Raw genomic sequence first — 27,621 nt, 5'->3', positions numbered from 1 at the left:
GCATCCCCGGATTCCGTTGTTCTGGCACGGTCGCTTAACTGTTCTCATTGGCCTAATTATCTAATTTTAAAATACTTTTAAACCTATGTGCATTTTTAACTTTTTAACCGCTTTTATTCATTTTTAGGAAGATTTCAACATTATACAAAACACGCCTTTGGATCACGCCACATGAAATGCACCCGCGATCCGCGACATATTTTATTTAACGTTGTTAGGATTTGGATTTGGGTCACATGAAATTCACACCCGAGTTTAGGAAAGTAATTTTTAAAATAGCGCGCCTAAAGCAACTACACATTTTAAATTTGCGAGGGCCATGGAAAATTCAACTAAATGGTGCTCCTCGATTTCTAAAGGATTAAAATTAATTAAGTGAGAACCATGTGTTTGAGATTTTATTTGGCATGGCACGCCTCAAATTATTCCAAAGGGCTTTACTCGACTAAAACAAACTACGGATGTTCATAAGTTATTTTTTCTTAAACTACTTCAATTTTTTCTTTTTAAATCTAGTAGATGAAATAATATATATTTCTACATATAACATCAGATCATTAAACCTGTCCAAGAGACAAAAGCCCAAACAAAACGTATAAACTTATCCTGAACATATTCATGGTCTAAGAAACTCTATTCAACACATAATTACAGAGAATCAATATTCACGAATCAAAAAATGCTAACCCAAGAACCATTTCGTGCTTCTGTACCCGTTGTCCAATTAGCTCACAATTCAAACAATTTCAATGGACAAACTACCATGACAATCCATTAGAACTAACAACCAGTGCCTAACTCTACATTCACAAACCATGCTACTGAAGGCAAAATAAGGATCGAAGCTAGAGCCACTAATCTCTCACATGAATTTCGGAAATACGAAACAAACTTCAACCATATCAATATAATTACTAAAATCAATGGAAATGGAAGAACACGAAATCCTCTGAGATGTATTACTCAAATTCATAGCAGTGACAACTTGATACTAACAAGGGTACATTTAGAGCCAAAAAGGTAATATAACTGAAAAGCATTTAAGATCTAGCAAGCAATTTCTCAACAAAAAAAATAGCAAAATAACTCAACAAAACATTGAACTAACAGCATGCCGTGAATTTAATACTCCTCATTTTCAATAACAAATACAAACAATTAGAGATTCAGGGATATGTACCTAACTGCAGAGAGACCCGTAGGAACAATGACCCAAATAAAGGTCCAAATTGATGAATGAACTTGGGCAGCAGAAACGGCCAAACAAGGAGACAACAGTAGCAAAGAACCAAGCAATGGCTTATAGAGCTTCAGCAATAATCAACAACAAACAAACCGAAGACAGCCTCCAATTCCAGCTAAAATCAACTTTATAAATAATTGAACTTGTATAAAAGTAATAGAGATATCAGGCAACTCTTGAAATCTCTTTAATGATTTTGATTTTTTTATTCAGCCGCTGATCTTCTTGGATGGGGGTGGTGGTGGTGGTGATGATTTTGGTCTATCTTCTCTTCTTTTAGAAATGAAACGCAAGAAGCAGAAGGGAGGGCTCCGTGTTGGCCGTTTGTAATGGCAGGAGTCTAAAAAAAATCATCTCCTCCTTCTCTTGTCTAGGTTTTAGGGATTTAAGGGAAGGGAAATGGGTATTGGGCTTGGGTCAAGGAAAATTTTGGATCAGATCTGGGCTGGGTAAGAATTGGCCTAATTTCATAAGACAAACCTTTTTTTTCCAATTCTTTCTTTTATTTTCTAATTTTCCTTTTATTTTAATTAAAATCCAACAACTTAAATTCTAGATTATCTAAAAATATGAAACTAAACTAATTAACTAATCATAAAAATTACTTAATCCTAAATCAAAAGAGAAAAATCAATAAAAGGAAAAAGTGTAAAAATGAAGGATTTTTTGTGATTTTCAATTTTTTTAAAACAAGTAACTACCAATTAATCCTAAAAAATATAAAAATAAATCCTAAATGCCATGCATGATGTTTTTTGGTATTTTTCATGATTTAAATAAAATAAATGTGCACAGACAAATGCAAGCAATTAACAAAAAATGCTACAAAAATCCACGAAATTGCAAACAATGGAAAAATTATTTTGTTTTGAATTTGTGGGAGTAATTCATATAGGGCAAAAATTACGTGCTCACAGCTGCCCCTCTTTGCCCTAAAACATGAAGAGTTTTCGTGAAAAGATAAAGTGAGCGGATACGAGCAATTTTTGCCCGTTCGAATACTCTGTGGGAAGCATTTTGAAAGACTTGACCGCACCCTGCTTCCGAGGTTGCCTACATATCCTTGGCTAAAAAAGAATCAGGTCAGTGTAGTTCAGGAATGTTTGGTAGCTGTGACTACCATGAAGCTGTGACTTCACTGTTGTTGTTGTTGCTGCTACTGCTTACTGAACCCCTTATTACACCAAAAATAAAAAGAAGCTAGACTAGACTATAATCTATGCATTTACAAATCCTATCTACATCTTCAAACTTGCTCTTGTGGTTCTTGTTGACTTGTTGACTTGTATTCTCCCGGTGGAACCCCTTGTTGTCGCCTTGAATTGTAATCCGAGATGTTTTCCCTTTCTCCAGGTGGACCCCGCTTGCTGAGACTTGAATGTATTCCCTTGTTCTCCAGGTGGGCTCCGGATTGCTAAACTTGAAAAATGTATTCCCGTGTTCTCCAGGTGGGCGCCTGATTACTGAACTTGAAAAATGTATTCCCTTGTTCTCTAGGTGGGCGCCTGATTGCTGAACTTGAAAAATGTATTCTCTTGTTCTCCAGGTAGGCGCCTGATTGCTGAACTTGAAAAATCTATTCCCTTGTTCTCCAGGTGGGCGCCTGATTACTGAAACTTAAAAAATTTATTCTCTTGTTCTCCAGGTGGGCGCCTAATTGCTGAACTTGAACCGTCTTCTCTTGTTACTTGACACTGTTTTCCTTTGCACCTTGAACCATTTTCCCTTGAAACTTGAACTGTCTTCCTTCGAAACTGCTTTCCCTTGAAACTTGAGTTGTCTTCCCTTGTTCTCCAGGTGGGCACCTGATTACAACAAAACAGACAAAACAAAAGAAATTTTTTTCTGCCCCAGTTTGCACTAGGAAGATTTGTGAGTTGTTAGCAAAATGTAAACCACTCGTACTATTGATGCAATGATGAGAGTAAACTAAAAAATAGACTAGGAAAACTATAAATCAAGCTTGACTAAAGTAAAAACTGACCCTATTCTCCAGGCGAGGCCCCCTGATTTCAAGAAAACTAAACATTGATAATCTTAAGAAAACTAAAAATTGACCCTTTTTTTTTCAAATCCAGATTTCCTTTTTTTCAAATTATCCTAGGAGAAAATTCGTCAGACTAGGTTTTCTATCTTAGGAGAAAGATTCATCAAACTAAGACGTTTATCCTAGGAGAAAATTCATCAGACTAGGACATCTATCCTAGGAGAAAGTTCATCAGACTAGGTCTTTTATCTTAGGAGAAAGATTCATCAGACTAAGATTTTAATCCTAGGAGAAAGTTCATCAAACTAAGATTTTGATCCTAGGAGAAAGTTCATCAGACTAGGTCTTCTATCTTAGGAGAAAAATTCATTAGACTAAGATTTTGATCCTAGGAGAAAATTCATAGACTAGGTTTTCTTATCTTAGGAGAAAAATTCATCAGACTAAGATTTTTATTGGGAGAAAAATCCATCAGACTAGGTCTTCTATCTTAGGAGAAAATTCATCAGACTAAGACGTTTATCCTAGGAGAAAGTTCATCAGACTAGGTCCTCTATCTTAGGAGAAAAATTCATTAGACTAAGATCGTGATCCTAGGAGAAAGTTCATCAGACTAGGTTCCCTTTTTTGTTATCTTAGGAGAAAGATTCATCAGACTAAGATTTATATCCTAGGAGAAAATTCATCAGACTAGGTTTTCTATCTTAGGAGAAAAATTCATTAGACTAAGATTTATATTGGGAAGAAAATCCATCAGACTAGGACTTTTATCATAGGAGGAAAATGTGAAGATCAATGGCAAGATTTTATGCACAATAGCAAGACAAATAAAGGCAAAGATTTGAGAAACTTCCCTTTGTCGGCTCTTCTCTTCTTTTCTTTTCTTCTTTTTTTTTCTTTTTCATTTTTTTTCTCTTTTTGAATCACTTTCCTTGCACCGCTTTGTTCCTTTCATACAAAGAAAAATTTGTCAGTTTTGAAAATGGTGGTCGGTTTGTGGCCTTGAGTCTTGGGCAGCTTGGCTTCTACTCAATCAGCTTGAGTCAGTTTCAAAAGACTTTTGTTCTGCACCAACTCTGATTGTTTCACACCCTGTACCATTTGTATTTGTGGCTCAATCAGCCTTATCCCAACTGGGGATCTTTTCTTAGGTGACTTTTCTAATATCTTGAAACGACTTTCCGCTTTTGAGCAATTTGTGCGTCAGAGAGAATCACGAGGTGTCTTTGCTTGTTCCAAGTAGGCTGACGAGAGTCTTTTGGGGGAGGCTTTGCATGAATCTTCAAGGCATGTTAATAGTAATAACCGAGTGTGCTAGCCAAATTTATTTTGTGCAATTGAAAAGCTGGTAGCAGATTTTGAAATCTTTTCTTGCTTGTTTTGACAAGGGCTGACTCAGAGTAAAGGACACAATGATGCAAAGAAACAAGTATTTACAAGAAATGCCCATGTCGAAAGGACAGAAGGAAGAGTTTTTTTTTTTCTTTTCTTCACCTTTTCTTCTTTCTTCTTTTTTTTCTTTTTTTTTCAATAACTAGCCTTAATGGTCATGACATGCATTTTGGACTCAACGGCCTGATCTATCAAACTAATCCAATTTTCCCTTTTGCCATTCTTATGACCTTTGAAGTTGGGCTTGTTCGTGCCAATTCTTTGCATCAGCTTCGCGACTCACTTTCGTCTAGTGGTGCCCCAAGGGATTTTCACCAACAAGTCTTTCTCATTTATTCATCTCTACTTACCGTCGTCTTACAGTGCCCGTGAGGGTTTTCACTAATAAGACTCTCTCATTTTTCTTTTCTTTTTATTTCCCTTTTTGTGAGAAACTCGACGGTGTTCTACGTCATGTGACAACTGTTGCTCATTGCATGCTTCTCTTAGCATTCTTGAAGGTATATCGGGAGGTCTTTATTTGGAAGGATTTTGGATAAGGTTGGAAAGAAAAGACGTCATGAAGGCTCAAAATAAACTCAAAGTAAAGGGGTTTGTGGACTTACAACTCTTGGAATCGACTCTTTCAAAAGTGAAATAAAATCGCTGCCCTAGTTTCAGCTATTGGGGATTTTTTTTCTTTCTTTTTCTTTTTTTGAATTCTTATTTGGTTGGACCGAACCGTGAGGCTGCCTACGTATCCTTTTTTAAGGAATCAGGTCGAACGTAGTTCAAACATCTAACCTAAACTATTTTTCATCTTTATTTCTGTTTCTCTTTTTTCTTTTTTCTTTTTTTTTTTCTTTTTTTTTCCTTTTCTTTTTTTTTTCTTTTTTTTTGTTTGCCCCAGCTTCTATTTTTGAGGGCATGGACCTTTGATAATTCTTTTTTTTTTCTCTGAACTTTCTAAGAATTGCCCCAGTTTGTACTCTTGGGACATGAATTTTTTTCTTTTCTTCTTTTTTTTGACTCTAGACTTGATTCCAAAAGATGGTAGTCAAAGAAAAATAACACAGGCTCAAAAGGGGTAGTAAAGGATATAAAGTGTTTGGGTAGCAGAAAAAGGGCCTCCCAACCTCAAGAACGTCAAACATGGTATCTTTTCGCGATCACAGCATTGACGAACATGTCTGTCTTCTTGGTGTGTCATGGTCACAAGACATTTTTTCATCCCTTAGTGACAAACTTTCCAACAAACTTCAATTGATTAAACATCCTCAAGCCCGATCTTCACAATGATTTGAAGGTGAATTTTACTCGACCTTAGTTCCAAAGTATTCCAACTCTTTATTTATCCTCAAAAGTATTTTTTTAGTTATCGAATTCCAGATTAAATCAGTTCCTAAGATCTGGCCAAAATTTTCGCATGCATGTCATGTCATTAGAACTAGTGAGAAAAGAACTAGGAACAGAATGACACAAAAGGACAAACTGTATTTTATTGAGTAAAGGATGAAAGGGTTTTATAACTAAACAAGCAACCCAAAATACGAGTTACAACCCTAAAATAACCCGAATAATGAAAAATAGCAACAGAACAGACAGACAAGACTCACACAAACAGAATGGAGGGATAGAAGGGTTTGACTCAATAAAATAAATAAAATCTGGTTCACAACCCTGAAATAACCCAGATAATAGAAAAAACATCAAAACAAGCTACCAATATTCCTTCCTAGTGAGGAGGGAATGACTTTTCAATTGCTAGGCTTGACATTTAGCCACAAATTTGCTCATCAGAATCGACAGAGCCTTCTCCAATTTCAACATCATTAACTTCAGTTAGCAAGTTCCCGAGAGGATTCTCATACTCCATGTCACCAGGAATCATCCCCACAAAGTGTGTATCATGATGTGCAGGTAAAGGATTCTGCGCGACATTCTGGGTGTCATTGTCTTGGATCACAATCAGGTTTTCCTGGATCATCCTTTCTATTTCTCTTTTCAAATCCCGACAGCTTTGAACATTGTGCCCCTAGGCATTGGAATGGTATTCACACCTTTTAGAAGGGTCAAAGCTTCTCGCACGTGAGTCTACATGATTTGGAGGAATAGGTGCAATTATGTCATAATGCTTTAACTTCTCAAATAAACTTGCATAGGACTCTCCTATTGGTGTAAAATTATCTTTCAACCTTTGTTCCCCTTTATACCTCTGGCTTGGATGTGGGTTATAGGGCACCTAAAAATTTTGTGGAGGCTGTTGGAGATTTCGTGATGCCCGTGCTCGCCTTCTGGGGTGTTTTGGTGGCTGGACAACATACTGAGGTGGAGCAACAGAGTATTGAGGGTTCTGGGGTGGATAATACTGCTCAGTGGAGTCATGAAAAACTTGGGGAGGCTGCTCATACCTTCGAGATATTCTCCTGGGACCTCTTCTCGACCTTGATGTCATCATGATTTCTTTAACCTTGTCATTTGTGTCGCTAAAATTATCAGATTCAACCCGGACAGCCTGAGTTGCGATTTTAAAAACTGCTTGACTTATAATTTTTCTTGTCTTAAGACCATTCTCTATCATTTCTCCCATTTTGATTGCTTCCGAGAAGGATTTGTCAACTGTGGACATCATGTTTTGAAAGTAATCTGGTTCTTGTGCTTGAAGGAAGACAGTGATTAGCTCGTGGTCATTCATGGGTGGCTTAACTTGAGCTGCTTGTTCTCTCCATTTAATGGCATATTCCCTGAAACTTTCACTTGGTTTCTTCTTCAGGTTTGAAAGGGAATTGCAATCTGGGGCAATGTCAATGTTGTATTGGAACTGTTTGACAAAGGCCTGTGCCATGTCATCCCAAACATACCAGCGAGATGTGTCTTGATCCAAAAACCATTCGGATGCTACTCTCGTAAGGCTTTCCCTAAAATAAGCCATTAACAATTCTTCGTTTCTTCCCGCTCCTCTCAGTTGATTGCAATACCTTTTCATGTGGGCTATGGGGTCTCCATGTCCATCATACTTTTCAAATTTGGGAGTCTTGAAACCAGGCGGCAAGTGGACATCGGGGAACATACATAGTTCTTTGAAGGCAACACTCTTTTGACCTGCCAACCCTTGTATGTTTTTCAACCGTTGTTCTAAGCTTTTCACTATTTGGCTTATTTTTTCCTGTACCATCTTTCGGGCAGGCTTCTCAATGTTTGCAGGAAGATCAAACAAGTACGAGTGGTACTCAGAAGAGTAGTACTGCTCTTGTTGTGTAGCAAAATGTGACTTATGACGAGGCTGTCCTTGACCACGGGCCCATGCTTGACACATTTTGGTCATTTGCTGTTTCAGTATTCTATTTTTCTCAAACACGGTAGACTCTTGTTGAACCCTCTGACCCTGAGTCTCTTGAGCACTTGTAACAGCTTCGATGTCAGTTATCATTTTTCCTTGGATCTTGTGTTTCCAGCTTACCACAAACCGACCACCTCAACTTTCTTCACAATTCAAAACAAAACATGTTAGAATGGACTTAGTCGGTCCTTATTATTATCAATATTTTTTCATTTCTTCATTTGTTTTTCATTTCTTTTTTTAATGGTGATCGAACCTGATTTAGGTTACCTACGTATCATGTGGGAACATGAATCAGATCTTGCGTAGTTCAGGAAGATCATGAATAAAGTAAATAAATTGATTTTTTTTTTGAATTTTTTATTTTATTTTTTCGAAAGAAAGACTTATAAAGAAGAAAGGGAATATTTTTGGATTTTGATTTTTCTTCAGCATTTTTACAAAGAAAGACTTCTAAAGAAGAAAGATTTTTTTTTTGGAATTTCGAAAGAAAAACTTCTAAAGAAGAAGGAAAATAGTTTTGGAATTTTATTTTGAATTTATGAAAGAAATGCTTCTAAAAAAAGAATTTTTTTTGAATTTTGAATTTTCTTTTTCATTTTTGAAAGAAGAATGAAAGTATCTTTTGATTTTGAGAAGAAATTAAAAGAAAATATTTTGTATTTTTTTAAAATTGGGTTCAAAAGAAAGACTTTATAAATAAGTAATGGAAAATATTTTTGGATTTTTTTTAAAACAATTGTGGGCTGGAACCGATGAGGTTTGCCTACGTATCTCACATCCGGTGAGAATCAGACCCGCGTAGTTCGCCCAGTTTTGACGGAACAAAAGAAAATATGACTTATTTTGAAATGACTTTTCTTTTTTTTTTCTTCAAAATTTCAACAGAATTTCAGGGTAATTCAAATACCTACCTCTCACTCTCTTTTCTTTTCTTTTTTTTCGATTTTCATTTTTTTCATTTTCTTTCCCTATTCTAGAAGCCAGTCATGCAAATCCAAATCAAATAAATGCACAAGTAGCAAGTAAGATGCATCAGGATGGTCTTTTCATTTTTGGTACACCTGTCCTAGACAGACCCAATCCCTGTGTTGAGTCTCCAAAGTCAAATGCATGTGATGCAAGCAAACGTTCCTACTCGGATCTGGTATGAGGTCTTGTTATACTAGTTTTAAAACCTGGGTTTATTGTTCTAGACCTGGCTTATCCGAGCGGACAACTCGAGCCTAGGGGGGCAGCGTACCGGGAATACAGAAGCTTCACCGGCTTTGCAACTTGTCTGAACCTCGTTCTAAAATTTGGGATATGACTCTAACAGAAGAGAAGTCACACGAAGTGCACACTCCTCCATGATTTAGAAGACTCAGAGAGAAGAAGGGTTTCATAGCAGTTTATATACAGTTCATTGAATATCAACGCGATAAAAGCAACACGTAGCACATTAGGCCCAAACATGTAATAAAACCAGATAATAAATAAATCCAAGTATAACAATTATTCTAAGCTCGAATTCTTGAACCCTGAACCGGAAGTTCTGGGTTCTTATCCCCAGCAGAGTCGCCAGAGCTGTCACACCTCCTTTTTCCTACACCCCCGTAAAGGGGTATAAGGGAGTTTTTCCAATTTAAAGTGACAATCGAAACGGGATCATTTTATTAAAAATTCAGAGTCCCCACTTAGGATAATTTATGGTGTCCCAAGTCACCGATTCGAATCCCGAATTGAGGAAAAGATTGACTCTGTTTTTCAGTCCGCGAACACAGAATCAGGGTAAGGAATTCTGTTAACCCGGGGGAAGGTATTAGGCATCCCCGAATTCCGTGGTTCTGGAACGGTCGCTTAACTGTTATCATTGGCCTAATTATCTAATTTTAAACACTTTTAAACCTATGTGCATTTTTAACTTTTTAACCGCTTTTATTCATTTTTAGGAAGATTTCAACGTTATACAAAACACACCTTTGGATCACGCCACATGAAATGCACCCGCGATCCGCGACATATTTTATTTAACGTTGTTAGGATTTGAATTTGGGTCATATGAAATTCACACCCGAGTTTAGGAAAGTAATTTTTAAAATAGCGCGCCTAAAGCAACTACACATTTTAAATTTGCGAGGGCCATGGAAAATTCAACTAAATGGTGCTCCTCGATTTCTAAAGGATTAAAATTAATTAAGTGAGGGCCATGCGTTTGAGATTTTATTTGGCATGGCACGCCTCAAATTATTCCAAAGGGCTTTACTTGACTAAAACAAACTACGGATGTTCATAAGTTATTTTTTCTTAAACTACTTCAATTTTTTCTTTTTAAATCTAGTAGATGAAATAATATATATTTCTACATATAGCATCAGATCATTAAACCTGTCCAGGAGACAAAAACCAAAACAAAACGTATAAACTTATCCTGAACATATTCATGGTCTAAGAAACTTTATTCAACACATAATTACAGAGATTCAATATTCACGAATCAAAAAATGCTAACCCAAGAACCCATTTCGTGCTTCTGTACCCGTTGTCCAATTAGCTCACAATTCAAAATATTTCAATGGATAAACTACCATGACAATCCATTAGAACTAACAACCAGTGCCTAACTCTACGTTCACAAACCATGCTACTGAAGGCAAAATAAGGATCGAAGCTAGAGCCACTAATCTCTCACATGAATTTCGGAAATACGAAACAAACTTCAACCATATCAATATAATTACTAAAATCAATGGAAATGGAAGAACACGAAATCCTCTGAGATGTATTCCTCAAATTCATAGCAGTGACAACTTGATACTAACAAGGGTACATTTAGAGCCAAAAAAGTAATATAACTGAAAAGCATTTAAGATCTAGCAAGCAATTTCTCAACAAAAAAAATAGCAAAATAACTCAACAAAACATTGAACTAACAGCATGCCGTGAATTGAGAACTTCCCATTTCCAGTAACAAATACAAAAAATTAGAGATTCAGGGATATGTACCTAACTGCAGAGAGACCCGTAGGACCAATGACCCAAATAAAGGTCCAAATTGATGAATGAAATTGGGCGGCAGAAACGGCCAAACAAGGAGACAACAGTAGCAAAGAACCAAGCAATGGCTTATAGAGCTTCAGCAATAATCAACAACAAACAAACCGAAGACAGCCTCCAATCCCAGCTAAAATCAGCTTTATAAATAACTGAACTTGTATAAAAGCAACAGAGATATCAGGCAACTCTTGAAATCTCTTTAATGATTTTGATTTTTTTATTCAGCCGCTGATCTTCTTGGATGGGGGTGGTGGTGGTGGTGATGATTTTGGTCTATCTTCTCTTCTTTTAGAAATGAAGCGCAAGAAGCAGAAGGGAGGGCTCCATGTTGGCCGTTTGTAATGGCAGGGGTCTAAAAAAATCATCTCATCCCTCTCTTGTTTAGGTTTTAGGGATTTAAGGGAAGGGAAATGGGTATTGGGCTTGGGTCAAGGAAAGTTTTGGATCAGATCTGGGCTGGGTGAGAATTGACCCAATTTCATAAGACAAACCTTTTTTTCCAATTCTTTCTTTTATTTTCTAATTTTCCTTTTCTTTTAATCAAAATCCAACAACTTAAATTCTAGATTATCTAAAAATATGAAACTAAACTAATTAACTAATCATAAAAATTACTTAATCCTAAATCAAAAGAGAAAAATCAATAAAAGGAAAAAGTGTAAAAATGAAGGATTTTTTGTGATTTTCAATTTTTTTAAAACAAGTAACTACCAATTAATCCTAAAAAATATAAAAATAAATCCTAAATGCCATGCGTGATATTTTTTGGTATTTTTCATGATTTAAATAAAATAAATGTGCATAGACAAATGCAAGCAATTAACAAAAAATGCTACAAAAATCCACGAAATTGTAAACAATGGGAAAATTATTTTGTTTTGAATTTTTGGGAGTAATTCATATAGGGAAAAAATCACGTGCTCACAAGTACTACCCCCATCCAAAAGGACCTGCATTGCATTGCCATTTACAGAGCCGGTAAAATGCAATGTGGTCGGAATTTTGCCCCCGGATAAAGCCATGTAGCTGATAGATGCTATACGATCATCCTCAACCGGTGGTGGTTCTTCTATTGAGTCAGCAAAAGGATTATTAGGTGGGTCTAATATAGGGTCAGAAGTTCTTAATCACAGATGAGAAGAAACAATTACGGCGGTTAGGTACAACGGTGACCTTTGACCCATTTGCCATTACAATTGAAGCAAAGATTGAGGTTGCATTTGTGTTGGAGCTCCACTAGGGATAATTTTTTGTAGGGTACACAACCTAGCCCTGGGATCGAGGTTGTCAGCATTGTGGTTGGTGGCGGTGCAAAGGTGTTAGTCAGAGGTATAGTTGGTTTGGGGGGGAAAAAGGGCGGAGTTTGCTGAGAGAGTTGAACCGAACCTGGGAAAATATGTGACGTAAGAGTTGGCATTTGGCCGGAAGGAAGAACTAAGCTTGAGAAAGGCACTTTGGTTTGAAAAAGTGAGGTTGATAGATTCATTTAAATATTTGGGCCTAAAGGAAAGGACACTACTCTTAATATCAGGCCGGAGCCCAGAGGTGAAACAATGGAGCAACATGTGCGTGGCCACATTAGTGGTTTGATTAGCCAAATTCTCGTATTGAGTCAAATATTCTTTCACCATTGATGGCATCTGCATTGTTTCCAATAAACTTTCGGTGTCTCCAGCGATTTAGGGATAAAACAAACAAGCAAGGCTTTGGTGAATTGATCCCAGCTATAAATTTGACAATTCTTGTACGTCAAATGACACAATTCACAAGCTTCCCCTTCCAAATAAAATGGACAAACACTCAGGTATTGGTCCTTAAAGATGTTAAAATCAAAGTACTGATTTGCCTGAATACCCGACTCTTAGCATTCGAAAACCATCAAATTTAGGTATGCCAATCGTGTTCGATTTGGTATGGCGTAAAAGGGTCGAATGTGTTTTGTGAAAATGGTGGTAATCCGGGATTGGGTTTAAATGGTGGAGTAATTTAGGGGTAAGGCGGTGGTTGATAATAAGGTTGTGTCATAGATAATGGTTAGTGGCCATAGTGATTTTGTGGACCAAAGCAGGACTGTTTGTTGCATAAGGGTTGTTGATTAGAGTGAGGATGATGGTCATATATGGTTTGTTAGCTATTTTACGATTGGTGGTTGTATTGGATTGGGTGACTATATTGGGGTTGGTGGTTGTATTGATGTTGTTGGCCATAGTGGGCCTGGTGGATGTATTGGGATTTTGGGGATGTGCAGGCATGTGTTGCTGGTAGTGGGTTTGATATTGATGTTGTGCAGTATATTGTGGTTGAAGTGGCTTGGTAAGGGCAATAGAGGCAGAAGGTGGTGTTACGGTGGAAGACGAGGCGGAGATAATGGAAGAACTAGGGTGCTTTGTAGTGGTCGGACATCTGGAGGTTGTTGTTGGTTTTCCAGCGTCAAAATTTGTAGCCGACTCTGAATATTAGACAATGTCGTTAGTGTAGCATCGAAGTTGTGGGAATCTAAAACCAGCTGATCCTTAATCTGAGCAACTTTGATGTCCAATGATACCCTTACTACTACCGTTGTTGCTACTGTTCCTTGTGAAGACGTTTATCCTTCTAGTGGAAGAAGTAAGAAGTGGGTTTTGATTGAAGTCCCCAAAGGTACAAATTTACTGAAGAAACCCAACCGAGCTGAATCTCACACCTCTACCACTCTAATGAATGATGCTATTCATTCTACTCTTAAGGTACATTATTCTTCTCTTATCTCTTTCACTTCTCTTTTCTTTAAGTTTGTAACTCTTCCACCGTGCCTTTTTGCAGTTCAATTTAGCAGGTACAGAGCTGATGAGGAGGATAACTTAGACTGAGTATTAGGTCGGTTGAGTTGAACACAGAGGCTGACAACTGGAAAGAACAATTTGAAATCCTTTAACATGATAAAGAAGTCTTGGCTAGTGAGAAGGAAGCCCTAGAACAGCAGCTTAAAATCATCATTGTTGAGTTACTAGTAAACCCAACCGAGCTGAATCCCACACCTCTATCACTCTAATAAATGATGTTATTCATTATACTCTTAAGGTACATTATTCTTCTCTCATATCTTTCACTTCTCTTTTCTTTAATTTTTTAACTCTTCTACTTTGCCTTTTTGCAGATTAATTTAACAAATACAGAGCTGATGGGGAGGATAGCTTGGACTGAGCAATAGGTCATTGAGTTGAACACAGAGGCTGATACTAGGAGGATTGTCAACTTGTCTATCGGGATCTGTAGCCATGAAACGCAACGTCCTCAGGCAAAAGGGATGTTAGTACAGATAAAGTATCGAGTATGTAAGGCATGAAAAACAATATATAAAGACATGAAAACATAAAGTAAAGGACTCAACCTGCAAGTCTGAATAGCTATGTGAATCATGAAACATTTATAGTATCATGTATATGCATATAAATGTCATATCATGCATAGGTTTATACGTGCATAACATCATCAAGCCTCTGAGGTCATCCCATCATATCATCTCGGCCTCTGTGGGTGAAATCATCAACGTATACCAGCTGATCAGGTGGTGGTGCATATATAACGCCATAACATTTTCCCATATCCCATATATACATATAATATATGTGTATATAACGTCATCTGGTCATGGGTCTATATACATGTATAAATGAATGAAATGCATAAGAAGTAAGTTAATAAGATCTCTTGGGATTGTCGCGCCCCCTTTTCCCCTTCCGTGGAGAGGAGTCCGGGTTTCGACATTCAAGGGGTGTAATGACTCATTTCCTTTTGGGAATTGGGTATTGCATTTTTGAAGAGTCGCCACCTAACGATTTTTAAGGTGTGTTAGGGCACCTACAAGGTTTATCTACAACTACGTTTGATAACCAAAGATAGGGTAAGGGCTTGAAATTATCCTAAGAAGAAGGTGTTAGGCACTCCTCAGGATCCACTAGTGTGGTTCCCGGCCAGACAGTTTTTTGTGAATTTGCGCAATTAACAAGTAGGGCTCAAATAATAGGGGATTTAAATACACAATTGTTTGAAAGCGATTAATGAAAGCAAGGTTTTGAAAAGAGTTACAATCTAAGCATGCTTATGAATGTGAAGGGGGTGTCCTAGGTTTGCTTGTAATATGGATCACATCAATGCAATACCCGGTATGACACTCCTCAAAAGAAGGGCTACACATGGTATTAGTGCACCGGTCATCATATCTATATCTGCCCTTTCTCGCGCCGTAAAGGATATTAAGCGAAGATTGGTCTCGACTCTTATTGCATGTTGTTACCTGTCCCTTCCTATCAGTCCCCGAGTAATTTAGGACTCCTATCCTATAAGGAGGTTCTAGGCAGACCCTCAGGTTTAAAGCTAAAATACTAAGTTGACATATAAAACAAGTAGGACTGCATTTAAAAGAGGGACAACATAGAAAACAAGCAGAAGGCTCAGTTACCTCCACAAATAATGCACATAGACAACATGACTTATACACAGTTAAGGTCTAAATTCAAAATCCTAAGCAGGGTGTTTAAGTGGTAACATCAGAACCAGATTTATTACATGACTCAGAAAAGAAGTCCGAATCAGGTTTGCCTACTGATTTTGACAGTTGATAATTAAACAAAGGCAATTCCAGTTTTATTTAAGTCATTACCTAAGGATTGACTAGGCACAAAGCGAGATGCAGCGGTTGTTCCAAGTCATTAAGACAGTTTGGAGATTATTTTTATTACCTAAAACATGTTGTTCTAGTTGCAGAGATTGTTGCCAATTTTATTCAGAAAACATCACAATGTGAAAATTATTACTTTACTACCTTTTTTATGAATCAGTAGATAACGAGGCATTTTTTAAAACAAATGTGCAAACAGGATCCTAGAACATGGTATCTAATATGCATATGCAATTTTCAAGGTTGTTGAAAACAGAATCCCTAAGTCATGATTTCTAAGTGTACACAAGAGTTGCAGAATTTTTGCAATAACAACTTTTTATACCAGTGTTTTTATTGCCCTAGGAGCAGAATTTCTAAGTGATAGACATAAAGCATGGCCTAATGAATGAAGTGCTGAAGCAAGAAACATAGGTCTTAAGAACATGGTTTTCTAATACATGTATGAATCCTAAACATGGTTTTCTAATGCACAATTAAGAATATAAACCTAATAACTTGTTTTCTAACCTTTTAACAACTATAGCATGCATATTTCCCCATCCCTTTTCACTAGCCATCCCAATATTTGTTTACAAATTATTATAGACCATGATATAATTACATAAGAAATGAAAAGTAAGAAGTTACAACTTCAGGAAGCCTGATTCTGACTTCCTCTTTGAGTTATGTAATAAACCACCTCAAATTCCAATATCGTTCCAAAGCCTTTCTCATATCTGGGTGTGTCAGAGTTCCCTAAGGACCTCAAGGGGTTCCGAGCCGTACTCACACCCAAATTGCATAACCAAGAGTAAGTGCAATGTGGAAGGGCAAGCTCATATGTGTCCAGGTTCAGAGGGAGCTCAAGGGTCCCAAAGCAAGGCTCACACAAGAGGGGCAGAACCTAATGATCTAAGAGTGCGTGTGAGAGTGCTTGACATAGATTTAAGAGAGTTGAGTTGGAAAACAGTTTTGAAAATGATTGGTTTGAAATAAATTTGCAACAACAACAGAATAGTTGCTTAGGGAAAATAGTTTTGAAAGGGACAGGGGATAGGAGCAAGAATCAACACATACGGAATAAGTTCAGAGGGTAGTACAACTTCGGCAGTTAAAAATAGGGAAGTAGGGGTTGGGGACATAGAGGACCCAAATTAGAAACACATAATTAGTCATGAATCAAGTGCATTAGAAGACATGCTAGTTGAAGGACATAAATAGGAACAAGTAAACATGTTAATTACATTTGAACAAAGGAGGGCAGAATTTAAAGCATGCTGAGTAAAGCAGTAAACAAGAAGTACCATTTAATAGTATGAGCCATTAAGTTAGTGCAGAAAGAGACAAGGATTGACAAACAAGGGAACACATAGAGTTGAGTTTCAGTATTTAAACTAAGAACATACCAATTGAAGAAGCAAAGTGCAAAAAAAAGGTAAAGCAATCAGAGCTCCACAGTCTAGCCTTAGCTTTCAGCCGGCTAGACAAACAGTAGCACAAGTAGTAGTAGAGAAAGAGAGAGTTGGGTGTGCAAGTGTGTGTTCTAAACTCAATTGTTCGTGTGCTTGAAGAAGAGAGGGTAGAGTATTTATAGCTTTAAAAACGAGTAGAAAACAAGGTAACAAGTAAAGGTTTAACACAAATATGGAAATAATCGCAATCAGAATCCCATTAATACAAGTACTTCTCTTTAATCAAGGAATTACTGCTCAAACAGATACTAATAGGAATGATTAAGGGACGAAAAATAAATTTGAGAGAGGTTGATTTTTTACCATATAAGGGATAGTAAAAGTATAGAGTATATAATTGAGTCCCGGTACAGAATATACTTAATTTGGGGAAAGGATTCAGCAGAGGTGAAACATCACAGCAAATAAAGGACGGGAATTAATCAACTTAAACAAACGAGTAAATTAGTGTTTATAAAAAAACCTTGAAATCAAACCGTAACTTAAGGAAATCAAGATCAATCAAGAAGGGGTTATGATTTTGCACTTCGGCTTATAAATAGAAAAGAATGAAATGGCGTATCAGACATGCAGGGTCAAACATATTGATAAAAAGGAGCAAACTAGATGAATATAAATATACAGAAGCGACATGAATAGGTTAAAGACTACTCGAAGCATGGTAATCAACAGAGTCAAGTAGTCATGGCTCACACATAGAACCAAAATGAAGAAACCAGTCTATCACATAGTAACGGGTAAAGGAGATCTTTTAAAAAAACTCTCAGTAATAAGTGAGGAAAACCTTTAAGACATTAGGTTTTAACAAAGTCGAGTAAAAAACGGTAAGAACCCAGAATCAGTCAACAAAGAATAGGATCCAAACACAAAGAACTTAATTGAAACAAGTATACATACAAAAAAAACAAAGACAGCTCCATAAACTCGGATAAAACCAAAGATACTTAGGGTTCTCAACACGATGAACCAGGTAGAAGAAAACATAAACAAGTTGTTAAACGTAGTAAAATCATAAGACAACACTGAAAAATCAGAGGAGAAGTCTTTTAAAAGAGGTTAAGAAAACCCTAATCGTTGAAGACGCAGAGTCATTTTGAAAGAAATCGGAAAAATATTTGAGAAAACACTAAGAAGTTCATAACATGCACAAATCTAAGACAGATCTGAAAGAAAATTGGAAAGCTTTAAAGCTGGGGTTTCAGAGAACCCGGAAAAAGTGAAAAAAACTTCGAAAAGTTACCGATCTAGCCGGAAAAGCCATGTATATGACTTGAACGGCCATGAATGGTCAAAAAAGACTATGGATAGAAGTTGAGCAAAGTCTGGACTAGATCTCTTTAAGATCTTTCCATGAAATTACGAAAACAGGCAACCAGGAGACATAGGAAACGGGTACACGTCTCAAACAGCCTTGGGAGTCCATGGATTAGGTGAGGATCGAAGGGGATTAGGTTGGTTGGAGGCGGCTAGGGTTTGAATGAGGTTGCAGAGAGAATTGGAGAGGAAGGGGATTCAAAGGCGGCAGGTTGGTGGGAAATGAGTTAGGTTAGGGGGTCGTTTGGGTTTAATTATGGCAGGTGGAACGGGGACCGTTGATCTAAATGATCAACGGTCTAGATTGAATAGGTAGGTGGGGATCCGATTTGGGCTTGGGTTAAAATTGGAATTGGGGGTTTGATTTGGGCTAGATTTGAAAACCAAATTTGTCATACAAGTTAAATAGCCACTTTCCCTTTTAATTTATAAAAATAGTAAATAGTTTCTAAAAATTAATTTAAAAAGGTTGAAATGATTTATAATACATAATTAACAATTAAAAAATACATGATCCAATTTCATGAATATAAAGCCTAATTAAACCTTAAAAGGGCTAATATTGCAATTATGTGTAATTTAGCTTTAAAAATATTAAATAAAATTGTAAAAATTACTTTAGATATATTTTAGCATAAATATAAAAATTCAAAGAGGAATTATCAAAATAATAATTTTGAAAAATAATTACTGGGATTTTATGGATAAAAGGGGGAAATAAATCAATTAAAAAAACCTTTAAAAATTGTGGAAAAATAATAAAATCCTTGGACGTGATTATATATGCATATATATGCTATTTTGAAATTATTTTGCATATTAAAAATATATTGGGAAAACTTGGGTATCAACAGCTGCCCCTATTTACCCGGAAAGGATGAAAGAGTTTTCGGGTAAAGAAATGATGGCCAATTTTGACCGAGCGAAATTGTTTGAAGTGGTTAGGCCGCACCTTGGCTTCTGAGCTGCCTACATATCCCTGGTTTTACAGGAATCAGGCCGTATGTAGTTCGGGATCCAACGGTGGAGTATACCGATGAGGCGATTTCTAGAACGGACGCAACATCTAGGGTTGGGTGAGTGAACGGTTTACGAGAATGGTTAGGTTTGATATGGATGCCGGCACTGGAGCAGGATCGCTCCTGCTGGGAGGTAGCCGTTTCTCGCCGGTTTACCCACAAATAAACAATACAAACATATATTGTGCGTAAATTTAAACATGATGCAAATTCCCGTCGGACCATGAAGGTTGTCTTCGGACGATGAGGATGGCATCCTTAGACCATGATGTCCTGGGCCATGAAGCATATGATAAAGGATTCGCAGGACATGAGATGATGTTCTCGGGCTATAAGGATGGTGCCTCCGAACCATGACGCCTTTGAATAATGATATGCAAAAGATTGAAAGGGATCCTCAGGCCATGACATGGTGTTCTTGGGCTATGAAAATGGTGCCTTCGAACGATGACGCCTTTGGATGAGTTGGCGATATTTCAGCCCATGAAAGATGCAGTAGTATGATACGGACAAGACAGAGCTTAATCTTGAATACCCTGGCTATCAGTGGCCTCTACCCGTTCGGCCATGTTCTCCTTCCTTATATTGCTTAAATCTTCCATTTAGCCTTTGTTCTTGCCTTTGATAGGACTAAGAGGAGGAGTGGGTGGAGGGCCCTTGTGAAATAAGATGATGATGTCAGAGTGCACGAACTAACCTTTGGGGAGGGGAATAATAAAAAACAAAAATAAAAATAAAAGGTAATCGAGTCAGTGAGGATTATAAAAAATATTGCAATATTTAAACATATAGTGCGGGAATGTAAAGCATGTCCAAATTTGGGAACCTCTTTATGCCCGAGATAGGCCTCGCGACAGATTGATTTGGAGAACTTTCTATGCTAAATGCCTCATTTTATTGATAAAAATAGACGAATCCCAAAACGACACTAAATAAGCAAGAAATAAAAGTCACTAATGGCCATTGGCCTTATTACATTCATAAAGCGAAAAAGATAAACTCCTATCTATTTGGTCCAAGAAGGACCTTCCCCAGACTCAGCATCCCTTGCTCCATCGAACAGCTTCCCTAATTCGCGAAGCCCCAGCAATAGGTATGCTCTTGCTAGATGTCCGCCTTCGGTCCCTTCAACCTTTTGACAATCTTCAACCCTTTTGAGAAATTTTCTCTCTAGTTTTACTATGTCTCGCTCCAAGTATCCTAGCCTTTTGTTGGCACTGATAGTCATATCCTTCCATTCCTCCATCAGTTTCTGGTTGGACTCTTGTATCTCGCGGTGTTTGCTCTCACACTTACATATCCTTTTGCGCAGCTGGTTGTACATGACTTGTGCTTTGGCCTTTTCATCTATAATTTTGTGACCTCGAACGAACCCTGGCTGGCCCAGGCCACCATGATTGTCTTCTAACTAACCTGAATAGAAAGGAGTGCAACTAGCATGATATCGGTCTGGCTCGATTGTGTCTCTCCCCATTACAATCTTGCAATGACATATGTGTTGGGCTTGGCACTTGCAAGGACTGTCATCATTTTGGAAGTTAGCTCGCAAATGGCCCATTTTGTCTACCCTGGGTATGACTTGCTTCCTACCTACTTGCCTCATAACTCGAAGAGGGACGTAAGGGTATGTTCCTCTTAGACCAATCAGTATCAGAAAAGGTGCATCTCTGGATCAGGCGATGAATTCCTCTGTCGGAAACCACTCGAACATCCATTGAACCTTTTCTTCAGTCAGATTATCAAAGAGCTCAACCCTTCCTTTGGCTGTCTCAGACTCGACTATTTAACATCAACAATTAACATGAAGCATTTAGTTCTCCAAATAAATGCATAGAACGTGATGACGTCCGTTTGGGTTTAGGAAAACCCAGTGGACCTTTGGACAGGGCTATCTTAAAGGATCATTATGTAGACAACATAATTGGCCCGGCTAGGTTTGACCATGATGCATAATTTAAACAGAGTAAGTTTTCTATGAGGTTTTAGACTGGTACCCTCGAGCGAACAACTCAAGGGGGAAGGCACGAAACTATTGACTGCACCGCTGATCAACTAGTTTTACCGTAAATATGTCTTTCCAAATTTAGGGGGTAATAATATAGGAAGAGCGCAACCACTCATCAAGCGTTGCTATAGTATTTGTTTGGCACGAGTGGAGTATGATGTTGAGCATGATTATGCAATAATTGAAAGCATGTTGACATGTATTTGTATGTTAAGAAAGCGATAAATATAGCAGTTTTATAATTTAAAGCAACAGTAAAGGAAGGAAACAAGAAAGATATGTCAGTTTTGCTTTTGAAGAAGAAATTGAATTCTTAAATAAATTAAACAAGTAATTGCACATAGGGAGGGGTACAAATTCACAAAAACGGTATGAAATGGTAAAAGCCTAAATATCCCCAGCAGAGTCGCCATGTTGTCGCGCCCCCTTTTTCCCTTTCGCGGAGAGGAGTCCGGGTGTCGACATTCATAGGGTGTAATGACTCATTTCATTTTAGGAATTGGGTATTGCGTTTTTGAAGAGTCAACACCTAACAATTTTTAAGGTGCGTTAGGTCACCTACAAGGTTTATCTATAACTACATTTGATAACCAGAGATAGGGTAAGAGCTTGAAATTATCCTAAGGTGAAGGTGTTAGTCACCCCTCAGGATCCACTAGTGTGGTTCCCGGCTAGGCAATTTTTTGTGAACTTGCGCAATTAACAAGTAGGGCTCAAATAACAGGGGGATTTAAATACACAAGTATTTGAAAGCGATTAATGAAAGCAAGGTTTTTAAAAGAGTTGCAATCTAGGCATGCTTATGAATGTGCAGGGGGTGTCCTAGGTTTGCTTGTTATATGGATCACATTAATGCAATACCCGATATGACACTCCTCAAAAGAGGGGCTACACGTGGTATTAGCGCACCGATCATCATATCCATATCTACCATTTTTCCGCCCCGTAAAGGTAATTAAGCGAAGATTGGTCTCGACTTTTATTGCATGTTGTTACCCGTCCCTTCCTATCAGTCCCCAAGGAATTTAGGACTCCTATACTATAAGGAGGTTCTAGGCAGACCCTAAGGTTTAAAGGTAAAATACTAAGGCAACAAACAAAACAAGTAGGACTGCATTTAAAAGAGGGAAAACACAGATAACAAGCAGAAGGCTCAATTACCTCTACAAATAATGCACATAGACAGCATGACTTATACACAGTTAAGGTCTGAATTCAAAATCCTAAGCAGGGTTTTAAGTGGTAACATCAGAACCAAATTTATTACATGACTCAGAAAAGAAGTCCGAATCAGGTTTGCCTATTGATTTTGACAGTTGATAATTAAACAAAGGCAATTCCAGTTTTATTTAAGTCATTAACTAAGGCTTGCCTAGGCGCAAAGCGAGATGCAGTAGTTGTTCCAAGTCATTAAGACAGTTTGGAGATTATTTTTATTACATAAAACATGTTGTTCTAGTTGCAGAGATTGTTGCCAATTTTATTTAGAAAATATCACAATGAGAAAATTATTACTTTACTACCCTTTTTATGAATCAGTAGTTAACTAGACATTTTTTTAAAACAAATGTGCAAACAGGATCCTAGAACATGGTATCTAATATGCACATGCAAATTGCAAGGTTGTTGAAAACAGAATTCCTAAGGCATGATTTCTAAGTATACGCAAGAGTTGCAGAATTTTTGAAATAACAGCTTTTTATACCAGTGTTGTTATTGCCCTAGGAGCAGGATTTATAAGTGATAGACATAAAGCATGGACTAATGAATGAAGTGCTGAAGCAAGAAGCATAGGTCCTAAGAACATGGTTTTCTAATACATGTATGAATCCTAAACATGGTTTCTATTGCACTATTAAGAAAATAAACCTAATAACATGCTTTCAACTCTTTAACAACTATAGCATGTAGATTTCCCCATCCCTTTTCACTAGCCACCCCAATACTTATTTAAAAATTATTACAGACCATGATAGAATTACATAATAAATGAAAAGTAAGAAGTTACAACTTCAGTAAGCCTGATTCTGACTTCCTCTTTGAGTTATGTAATAAACCACCTCAAATTCCAATATCGTTCCAAAGCCTTTCTCATAACTGGGTGTGTCAGAGTTCCCTAAGGACCTCAAGGGGTTCCGAGCCGTACTCACACCCAAATTGCATAACCAAGAGTAAGTGCAATGTGGAAGGGCAAGCTCATATGTGTCCAGGTTCAGAGGGAGCTCAAGGGTCCCAAAGCAAGGCTCACACAAGAGGGGCAGAACCTAATGATCTAAGAGTGCGTGTGAGAGTGCTTGACATAGATTTAAGAGAGTTGAGTTGGAAAACAGTTTTGAAAATGATTGGTTTGAAATAAATTTGCAACATCAACAGAAGAGTTGCTAAAGAAAAATAGTTTTGAAAGGGACAGGGGATAGGAGCAACAATCAACACATACAGTAAGTTCAGAAGGTAGTACAGCTTCGGTAGTTACAAACAGGGAAGTAGGGGTTGGGGACATAGAGGACCCAAATTAGGAACACATAATTAGTCATGAATCATGTGCATTAGAAGACATGCTAGTTGAAGGACATAAACAGGAACAAGTAAACATGCTAATTACATTTGAACAAAGGAGGGCAGAATTTTAAGCATGCTGAGTAAAGCAGTAAAAAAGAAGTATCATTTAACAACATGAGTCATTAAGTTAGTGCAAAAAGAGACAAGGGTTGAAAAACAAGGGAACACATAGAGTTGAGTTTCAGTATTAAAACTAAGAACATACCAGTTGAAGAAGCAAAGTCCAGAAAAAGGTAAAGCAATCAGAACTCCACAATCTAGCCTTGGCTTTCAGCCGGCTAGACAAAGTAGTAGCACAAGTAGTTGTAGAGAAAGAGAGAGTTTGAGTGTGCAAGTGTGTGTTCTGAACTCAATTGTTCGTGTTCTTGAAGAAGAGAGGGTAGAGTATTTATAGCTTTAAAAACGAGTAGAAAATAAGGTAACAAGTAAAGGTTTAACACAAATATGGAAATAATCGCAATCAGAATCCCGTTAATACAAGTATTTCCCTTTAATCAAGGAATTACTGCTCAAACGGGTACTAACAGGAATAATTAAGGGACAAAAAATCAATTTATGAAAGATTGATCTTTTTACCATATAGGGGATAGTAAAAGTATAGAGTATATAATTGAGTCTAGGTACAGAATATACTTAATTTGGGGAAAAGATTCAGCAGGGGTGAAACATCACAGTAAATAAAGGAAGGGAATCAATCAACTTAAACAAATGAGTAAAATTAGGGTTTATAAGAAAATCTTGCAATCAAACCGTAATTAAGGAAATCAAGATCAATCAGGAAGGGGTTATGATTCTGCACTTCAGCATATAAATAGAAAAGAATGAATTGGCGTATCAGACATGCAGGGTCAAACATATTGACAAAAATGAGCAAACTAGATGAACATAAATATACAGAAGCGACATGAATAGGTTAAAGACTACTCGAAGCATGGTAATCAACAGAGTCAAGTAGTCATGGCTCACACATAGAACCAAAACGAAGAAACCAGTCTATCACATAGTAACGGGTAAAGGAGATCTTTTAAAAAAACTCTCAGTAATAAGTGAGGAAAACCTTTAAGACATTAGGTTTTAACAAAGTCGAATAAAAACGGTAAGAACTCAGAATCAGTCAACAAAGAAAAGGATCCAAACACAAAGAACTTAATTGAAACAAGTATACATACAAAACAAACAAAGACAGTTCCAGAAACCCGGATAAAACCAAAGATACTTAAGGTTCTCAACACGATGAACCAGGTAGAAGAAAACATAAATAAACCGTTTAAACGTAGTAAAATCATAAGACAACACTGAAAAATCAGAGGAGAAGTCTTTTAAAAGAGGTTAAGAAAACCCTAATCGTTGAAAATGAAGAGCCATTTTGAAAGAAATCGGAGAAACTTTTGATAAAACACTAAGAGGTTCATAACATGCACAGATCTAAGACAGATCTGAAAGAAAATCGGAAAGCTTTAATGCTAGGGTTTCAGAGAACCCAGAAAAAGTGAGAAAAACTTCGAAAAGTTACCAATCTAGCCGGAAACGCCATGGATCTGACTTGAACGGCCATGGATGGTCAGAAAAAAACCATGGATAGAAATTGAGCAAGGTCTGGACTAGATCTCTTCGAGATCTTTCCATGAAATCATGAAAATAGGCAACCAGGAGACATAGGAGATGAGTACACGTCTCAAACAGCCATGGGAGTCCATGGATTAGGTGAGGATCGAAGGGGATTAGGGTTGGTTTGGGTGGAGGCGGCTAGGGTTTGAATGAGGTTGCAGAGAGAATTGGAGAGGAAAGGGATTCAAGGGTGGAGGGTTTGTGGGAAATGAGTTAGGTTAGGGGATCGTTTGGGTTTAATTATGGCAGGTGGAACGGGGACCGTTGATCTGAATGATCAACGGTCCAGATCGAATAGGGTGGGTGGGGATCCGGTTTGGGCTTGGGTTAAAATTGGGATTGGGCCGGGGAATTGGGGGTTTGATTTGGGCTAGATTTGAAAACCAAATTTGGCTTACAAGTTAAATAGCCACTTTTCCCTTTTAATTTATAAAAATAGTAAATAATTTCTGAAAATTAATTTTAAAAGTATAAAATGATTTATAATACATAATTAATAATTTAAAAATACAGGATCCAATTTTATGCATATAAAGCCTAATTAAACCTTAAAAGGACTAATATTGCAATTATGTGCAATTTAGTTTTAAAAATACTAATATAATTATAAAAATAAGTAAAAATTACTTTAGCCATATTTTGGCATAAATATAAAAATCCAATAGATGAATTATAAAAATAATAATTTTGGGAAATAATTATTGGGATTTTATGGATAAAATGGGGAAATAAATAAATTAAAAAAACCTTTAAAATTTGCGGAAAAATAATAAAACCCTTGGACGTGCTTATATATGCATATATATATATATATATATTGAAATTATTTTGCATATTAAAAATATATAGGGAAAAATTGGGTATCAATAGGGATGTCATAAGATCAATATGCCTTCTGTTAATATCATGAAATAAACTTTATCAACGTACGTATTTTATGAGACCCATGAACAGATGATATAATAATAGGACACATGGGAAATCAAGAACATAGGCACCCCTAGTACTTCTATGAATAGAGTCATTTATGAAACTTGTGCATTTGCTCGTTTCGTTTGTATCATATGGATCATGCCAAAATGAAAGAAGGGATAGACTTAACATACCTTATCATAGTCTGTCCAATAACCATGTTGAAATCGTCTTGTTTCTCTTTAATCTACAACAACAATAATAATACTATCATTAAGCTATGAATGATGCAACTATCATACAACGAATGACAATCTTATTTTATATTAAAACGGACAGCATCTCCCCGGTTTTCCTTGCTTTCCACAAGTCCGTAAAACAACAAGAACACATAAACCCTTCAACTATATAACTTCAGCAGTAAAACACACACAACATCCCAACAACACCAATCAATCTACATAACAACAAGTGCACAAACGTCACACACAAAACTACTATTTAACACGACGAGCGGCAAACTTGGATTGGAATCAAACCCCAACTCTTTTTCCCATCTCCCATGTACTTACAACACCACCAACAGGTTCATCATATAAACATATATATATTGACATGAAATTCCAACCTTATATTTATTATAGAAGTAACATCAAACAACCCAACAAGATATAAAAACAACATGGACAACTTCTAGGTATTGTGTGGTTACTTCTTCTCCTATTTACAACATACTCAACATATTTACAAGCATAACAAAAATAAGAAAATTATATCAAGCTATTCCCCATGATTTCCATCCAGAAGAAGTCATATAAACAACTCCAAAATAGTGCAATAAGAGATAACAACTTCTTATACAACTTTAAGTTCTATCTTGTAATTCTTCATCCAAATAACTTAACCAACACATAGATAAACTTAATCCCAAGAAATAGGGTGTTATAAATACCTTAAATAATAAGGAAAAACTTGATCCAAAGCTTTCTTTAACTTACAAGTGTCACGCCCCAAACTTGAAGAGGCGTGGCCGGCACCATGTGCCATACTCGGCCCGAGCGTACCACTCTGTAACTGTGAACTCTGGAGGAGTAACTATCAACTTAGGCCGAT

The 27,621-nt window shown here is 37.0% G+C and overlaps 1 protein-coding gene across 1 annotated transcript; it reads right to left on the bottom strand.

The window, feature by feature from the left end:
- Nucleotides 1–6,075: 6,075 nt before the first annotated feature.
- LOC142174182 (uncharacterized) lies at nucleotides 6,076–11,304 on the bottom strand. Its single transcript, XM_075239955.1, has 2 exons — nucleotides 10,927–11,304; nucleotides 6,076–8,084 (listed from the first exon to the last, which is right to left on the bottom strand). Exon 2 carries the CDS (start codon nucleotides 8,029–8,031, stop codon nucleotides 6,844–6,846), a length of 1,188 nt encoding a protein of 395 aa, XP_075096056.1. The 5' UTR covers nucleotides 8,032–8,084; nucleotides 10,927–11,304; the 3' UTR covers nucleotides 6,076–6,843.
- Nucleotides 11,305–27,621: the final 16,317 nt, after the last annotated feature.

Source organism: Nicotiana tabacum, chromosome 20, assembly GCF_000715075.1.
Source record: "Nicotiana tabacum cultivar K326 chromosome 20, ASM71507v2, whole genome shotgun sequence".
Lineage (NCBI taxonomy): Eukaryota > Viridiplantae > Streptophyta > Magnoliopsida > Solanales > Solanaceae > Nicotiana > Nicotiana tabacum.
Note: the sequence above shows the minus strand (reverse complement) of the source record. Positions and strands in the feature narration are given on the sequence as shown.

What these genes read in the sequence shown, in the direction of transcription:
- LOC142174182 (XM_075239955.1), bottom strand. Translation starts at nt 8,031, where the DNA reads ATGATAACTGACATCGAAGCTGTTACAAGTGCTCAAGAGACTCAGGGT.